At 37.4% G+C, this 7,214-nt stretch overlaps 1 protein-coding gene across 1 annotated transcript; it reads right to left on the bottom strand.

Moving 5' to 3' along the window:
• Window positions 1–1,011: 1,011 nt before the first annotated feature.
• On the bottom strand, window positions 1,012–2,249 carry LOC112090656. Its single transcript, XM_024162545.1, has 2 exons — window positions 1,914–2,249; window positions 1,012–1,152 (listed from the first exon to the last, which is right to left on the bottom strand). Exons 1-2 carry the CDS (start codon window positions 2,247–2,249, stop codon window positions 1,012–1,014), a joined length of 477 nt encoding a protein of 158 aa, XP_024018313.1.
• Window positions 2,250–7,214: the final 4,965 nt, after the last annotated feature.

Genomic DNA, 7,214 nt, shown 5'->3' with positions numbered 1-7,214 from the left:
TGCGGGTTATACGATTGATTTTAGTGTAGGCTAACCATAATATAAAAATATAATGGATACTTACATAATATAAAAATTTGAAAATGTAGAAAAATTAAGTGGGGCTTTAAGTCTCCATTGGAGCTTGGTTTTTCATACGTATATATACTCAAATGAGTTTTCTATTTGACTTGTTCTGATTAAAATATATTCTTTCGATACATTTACTCTTTTTTTGGGGGCTTTCTATTTGATTTAAATATACGTATATATACACACTTGGTTGTTTTTGGGTCAAGTTTTGAACGTTTTTGTGAGTGAACATGAGCAAATGCTGTGCAACAAGATTTTAAGGGGAACAGAGGAGAAAGATCGAAATATTGGGTAGGTTTGTAGAAGAACATATATACATAGGGGTTTTGAACTGGAGGATTTTTGATGGCATACGGTTTATAAGATGAGAGGCTGTTAAGATGGCTTCTCCCCGAAGATATTTTGGAACATACATTGTGAACATTAGGGCTCTAGCAACTTCAAGTAAATGACGTTTTTTTCTTTCTGCTACATCATTTTGCTGTGGTGTATCAGTGTAAGAACTCTAATGAATGATACCATTAGTTGCTAGATAATCACCTAAGATGGATTTGTAATACTCTGTTCCATTGCCGGTCCTTAAGACTTTAACTGAGGTTTGAAATTGATTTTTTATCATGGAGTGAAAATTTTGAAAGATTTTTGAAACCTTAGTTTTTCTTTAAAAAGATAGACCCAACATACTTTGGTATGATCATCGATAAACGTAATAAACCATCTAGTTTCCGTGATATTTTTTACACGAGAAGGCCCCCATATGTCACTATAAATTAAGGTGAATGGATGAGACTCTATGTATGGTTTGGCTGGATATGATGTACATGTGTATTTGGCCAATTGACAAATGTCACAATGAAAGGAACTGAGATTTTTATTAATGAATAAATCTAGAAACAAACGTTTGAGATAATGAAAATTGGGGTGGCCTAACCTACGATGCTACATCATTACATCTTTATTGGAAGTAGAAGAAATATTCTGAGCTATTGTAGCCTGTTTATCCACATGTTCATCATTCTCAAAGTAGTAGAGTCTGTCATCATCCTTAGCAATGCCAATCATCTTCTCCGATCCCTGCTCCTGTATTTGACAAGAAGTAACAAAAAAATTAGCAGTACAATTAAGGTCATGAGTGAGCTTGCTAATAGACACTAGGTTGCATGCTAATTTTGGAACATGGAGTACATAATGTAGCACAAGTGTGTCGAACAAGCGGATAAATCCTTTTCCAGCAACATAAGAGAAGGTTCCATCTGCTATTTTTTCTCTTGAGCTCCCATGGCATGGAGTATAGGAGTAAAAAAGAGATGAGTTACATGTCATATGATCGGATGCGCCATAGTCAAATATCCAAGGAGTTTGATTTTCTACATGAAGGGTAGTACCTTGATGAGCAAAACTACTTGTTGCTGTTTTGGGATTAGTCACGGTTTGCTGACTCAGAAGTTTGATTTTTGTTCAAGAAGACTCCAGTTGACTCATTGTTGCTGGTGTCCTTTATTTTTTCCTCTGTAGCAGCTCGAAACCCCTTGCTTTGAGGCTGTTTCCTTGGTTTTACATCGGCAGGTCTTCCATGGAGGTCCCATCATCGTTCTCGGGTATGGCCAAGTTTGTTACAGTGAGAACATGTGCTGATTCAATTTTTGATCACCATAAGGTCGGTTAACAATACTTTTTGTGATAAGAGCAGTGTTCTCAGCAGGTCTGTCACCTATGGAGAGCACATGCGAGTTCCTTTTTTCCCCAAGCATCACTCGGCATCTACTTTCTTCACGACATACTTCTGTAAAAGCTTCACCTATGGAAGGTAGTGGTCTCCGGCCTAGAATTCTTCCTCGTACCTCATCAAGTTCTTTGTTGAGCCCAGCTAGAAAATCATACAACCGTTCCTTTTCTAGATGTCTTTTAAACTTTACGTTGCCTTCAAGGTCACCCCAGTCCGCCTCATAGTGCATATCCAATTCTAGCCATAGAGTCTGCAACACGTTGTAATATTGAGTGATATCCAAATTCCCTTGCCTACTATCCTTGAGTTTATTCTTTATCTCGAAAACCTGGAAGGCAATTTTGAGATCCGAAAAATTCTCTATGACATCGTCCCATATGGCCTTGGCAGTGCAAAGAAACAAATAGGTGCGGTGGATATGCATCTCCATTGAGTTAATCAACCACGCCATAACACTGGAATTATTCAGTTCCTATTTTTTGTAGGTTGGATCCGTCGTATTGGGATGCCGAACCTCGTGTCACGCCCCGAAGCCGGGGTTAGTGACGTGAAGGCTCGTTTAGAAGTTAAATGTGATTAAACACTTATAATCATAATAATCAAAATCAAAAGAAAAAATATTAAAGAAATTTCTAAACGAGCCCCACTATTTAGCCGAAAATAAATTACAAGAAAGTTATGGGATCGCCCGCACTTTCTACATCGTTAAGGGCTTCACCCACAGGATATGCAGTATTGTACAAACATGAACATGTAAATAACATTATAGACATCAACCACAGTCTAGAAATCCATAGTTCAGAGTTTACAAAATTTACAAATTCTTACATTTATACACATAGATGATGATCACAATCCTCTCTTAATCGGACGGTAGCAACTAACTCAGCTACTCGGCACTGCTCCTAGAGTCCCATGGGAGGGGTTTAATATTTATAAAACTAATAATACATGAGCGAAAGGCCCAGTAGGATGTAATTTGAAATAAATTTGATAAACAAGTAAATAAATGAATGAGTAAATAAATAAATGAACAAGCAATTAACTAAATATAGACATTCAGTTCCAACACAACAGCCAGAACCTCACATCCTTTTTCTGAAAGGAATATAAACTGAAAGTTTCGTATTACAGGCATCAGCAAGTAATTCATCCTCTGATGAATTCCTTAGGGCCCGTTCACTTCGCTGATTTGAGTTTGTAATTCGAGTTGAGATGTGATTTTATGTGAGAGCTTTTTACTGTAGCAAAAAAGTTAGATGTGACTGTTTCTGATAACTTTTTACTGTAACAAAACTCGAATTCTAAACTTGAATCAGTGAAGTGAACGAGGCCTTACACAACCACAACCATAAGCCTTTACACCACCGTAGTGGCCCGGTCCGGGTTTCGGGTCCTGCCCCCAAGGATGCACTCTCCACATCCTATCTAGGCCATCAGTCAGTTTACTGATCCGCAAGATCTCTTGTCTTAAGAAATCATTCATTAAACTTTATGAAATAGTTCATTATGATTCCAATAGCTAAAATCAAGCTATTATTTTTTTAAAAAATGTTTTTCTTTCGCAAACATGCCATTTCTTTAAAACATTTACAAGGCCAAAACTCTTTTAAAATCAGGCTAACAAAGAAAGGGGTAAGAAATCCTACCTCTCAAGTACCAAACCTGTGGCTAGCGGTGCACTATTCCGGCTTTCACTTCCTCAAAGCCCCTCAATCCGAGTCCTTAGCTAGCATTGACACAAAATAACACTTTAGGATCCAATTCTCATTCCTAAAGCAACTCAATCTCAATTATACTATTTGATTTCTTATTAGTGTGCCATAATTCAATTACTGGTTTCATAAATCATTTCATGTTTCAAATAACCATTCTAAGGGTTTTAATCTCAAAACATGGATTAAAGATGCTAATCCATTTACTCTAGATCCCCAAATGAAGCTAATTTGGGTTCTCTTCGAAAATCAGGGTCAAAACAGGGTTTTCAAGCAAAAGAGGGTCAAACCCCGTGTACACCGGTCGACCGGTGACAGAGCAGTGCAACACCACCAGTCGACCGGTGGTGTGCAATCCGGTCGAGCGCATAGGTCGACCTGGTGGAGTGCAATCCGGTCGACCGCATAAGTCGATCGGTGGGAGCCTGACAGCTTGACTGACAGGGCCGGTCCGAAGAAAATTCGGCCAAAACTTGCAAATCCGAGTTCCAATTCAAGATATTTCAAAGGAAAATCACTCAATCTAGGTTCTAAATGACAAATGCAATCAAAAGAACTAAAAATCCCAAATTTCTACCAAGATTTTACTCAAAACCCATAAAAATCCATTTCGAACCAAAATAAGTTTTCTAATCCGAAAAATCCAAGATTCAAGAGAGTTTTTCAAAAATCTTACCTCAAATCATTCTCTTGACGTTGAAAACTTTTTGAAATCCTTCTTTGGCTCGAAATCCGGTTGATTTGGGACAAAAATGGGAGAGAGAGAGAGTGAGAGAGCGAGAGAGAGTGAGAGAGAGAGTGAAGAACAACAAAGAATAAGAGAAATAGTGCATGGGAAAAGGAAGGAAAAAGGAAGAAAAGAAAAAGAAAAAGAAAAAAGAAAAGACAGGTGTCACAAAATTAAAAGACAATTCAGAAAATGTGTCTACACACACTTCTGGGGTAAAAATGTAAATACTGAGAATATTTAAATTCCTCAGAATTATTTAAATTTACACGTCAGAAACATTTAATAAACACAATTAATTATTTAACAAGATTAGGCACACTAATAAATCTTAATTACCTTAATTAATCTCATTTAATTTTTCGGGGTGTTACACCTCGCCTGTGATGTAGCCAATTTTTCCTCTCCCTCGGATCACCATCAAAACTGATTGGGACCACTGGAGGAAATTCTTGCCATTCAACTTGTGATTCGTGATCTGCAGTGACGACCCCTCTCCAAAGGACTGCGCAACCACGAACGATGTTACTGGGTCGGAGGTGGTTGATGATAACCCATCCTTATCAGAACTGGTTGTCTCATTCTCTGAACTCATTGTCGTGAGAACAACAATCAAGACGATGAAGACGAGAAGACAAAATATTTTTGAGCCTATGGCTCTGATACCATAAAAGTAAATCTGGAAGAATGACTTTTCTACTATATTCATTTAGAGAATAATACAACACATGTATATATACAAAGGTCAGTTCTACAAAAAAGAGAAACTAGAAACGAACATCCCTAAAAATCTACTATACATCATAATCTTGTTAACTTCCCAAAGTAATTGAGAAATATAACAAGTCAGTCATTCTATATATGGAATGATTGATATTTAGTAATAACCAAATATTCCTACAAAAACCGTTATGTGTACTCCTAAAAGGAATTAATAATGCAGTGTACCCCCATTTGCATAACCGTAATGTGTATTCCAAAAAAAAAAAAAAACCAGTGTCCCCCCATTTTAAAAACCCTAAGTGTTCCCCCAAAAAAAAAAAAAAAACCAAATGCAGTGTACCCTCATTTTCATAACCAAAATGTGTACTCCAAAAAAAAAAAAATAATAATAATGCAGTGTACCCCCATTTTCATAACCGTAATGTGTACTCCAAAAAAGATAGTGCAGTGTGTGTGTGTTAACTATACTCCAAAACACCCATTTTCATAACCGTAAATTAAGCATAGTACTCTCTAAAAATGGGGGTACACTGCATTATTTTTGGAGTATACACGCGTGTCCTAAACACCCATTTTCATAACCGCAATGCGTACTCTAAAAAAATAATGCATTGTCCCTCAAAAAAAAAAAAAATAATGCATTGTTTGTGTCGGTCCTAAAACCCCCATTTTCATAACTGTAATGTGTACTCCAAAAAAAAAAAAAAAATAATAATGCAGTGTGTGTATTTTCTGAACCCTCATTTTGATAACCATAATATGTATTTGTAATATGCATTTTCTATCATTCAACTGAATGTCTTCTTAGTTTTCTCGTGTTTGGTGTACTAAAAATTTGCAGACAGAAGTTTATCCTGCTCTGATGCTGTTTCCAGCAGAAAAGAAGAATGCTCTCCCTTCTGAAGTGCACATGGAAGTTACTGATGTTATTAAGTTTGTTGTTGATCATGGAAGCAACTCTCATCATCTTGTCCATGAGAAAGGTAGTTATTTATGAACGGGGTACGTTAAAACTAATGCAAATGCAGAAGGAACCTTTTATATTTTATCACCTTTTATGTTCCTTTTCTTTAAAGCTTCTGATGCAAATTTGCTTGCTTGATGATGCTCTGTGTTGTGTTTGTTGGAATATTTTTATATGGACTTCCATAATTATAATAATTTACTCTATAATTAATTAAAATATTTTATAGACAACTGTGTTAATGTAAATTAACATATGTATGTATGTTAAATATTATTCTATAATAGGATGGACACTTATTTTATTAACTCATTTGAGGCATTTAAATTCTCTCTATCTCATAATATTTAGTCAACCCATTAAACCAAATACTCTCTCTAATTAATATTGGTTAAAAGCCCTTAGTGCCCAATTGGTTTTGGTTAAGTGAGGCAACACCCCCTAATGTCTTTTGGTTAAGAGTGTGCCACCATTTTGTTCTTGTGGGGTGTGTACTCATGGGGGTGCCTTAAGGAGGCGGCCCCTACCCCTTGTTTTTGGTGTGTGCCCGTGTGCATGTGGAGGGGGCCTAAGGGGCTGGCCAAACCAACAAAAAGAGAGGCAGCCCCTCTCCCTTGTGGTGTGTGTGTGTGTGCACGTGGGGGTGCCTTGAGGAGGCAGCCCCTCTCCTTTGTGTGTGAAGGGCCTTAGAGGAGGCTAGTGGCCGACCAAACAAGAGAGGGAGAGAGAGGGAGGAGTTCATTCTCCTCTTGCTATTCTTCTCCATGTTTGCAGGTTCTCCACCTACTCCGACGGCCATTGGCGGATTCCGGCGACCGTGGACGGATTCCGGTGAGAGAGGTATGCCTAAATCCCAAATAAGAATATTTTGTGGCATTTTCGGATTTTGAGCTAGATTAGTGTTTTAGATCTCGTTTAATTCATGTCAAGATCGTTTTAAATCTAGCAAATGGTATCAGAGCCAACTTATTTGGGTTTAGAGCTATGTATTTTCGGATTTTTCCATTTTCGGTGGAAGGAAAATCCGAAATTCGAATCCGTATTTTGGCTCAGGGAAATGTTGTTTTGAGGTTACCTACTTCAAGTATGGCTCATAGGTGATGATTTCCTTGAGTTTTGTGGGTCGATTTGGCCGGAATCGATGTGTTTTTAGGCTTGAAAACGGCCGGTTATGGGTTTGTTAGGGATCTGATTTTTAGGCCTTATTGAGAAAAATTGATCCCAGAATATGAAAGAGCACAAAATTTCGAGCAAAACCCCTTTTGAATCATCAAAAACGGAGTTGTA

This window comes from Morus notabilis, unplaced genomic scaffold (assembly GCF_000414095.1).
Source record: "Morus notabilis unplaced genomic scaffold, ASM41409v2 Scaffold73, whole genome shotgun sequence".
NCBI lineage: Eukaryota > Viridiplantae > Streptophyta > Magnoliopsida > Rosales > Moraceae > Morus > Morus notabilis.
This window is presented reverse-complemented; position numbering and strand designations above follow the sequence as displayed.

Excerpts from the sequence above, each read along its gene's own strand:
- LOC112090656 (XM_024162545.1), bottom strand. The coding sequence starts at position 2,249 with ATGGCGTGGTTGATTAACTCAATGGAGATGCATATCCACCGCACCTAT. Across the intron at positions 1,153-1,913 it reads TCAACAAAGAACTTGATGAG|GAGCAGGGATCGGAGAAGAT; the intron begins GTACGAGGAAGA and ends TGTCAAATACAG.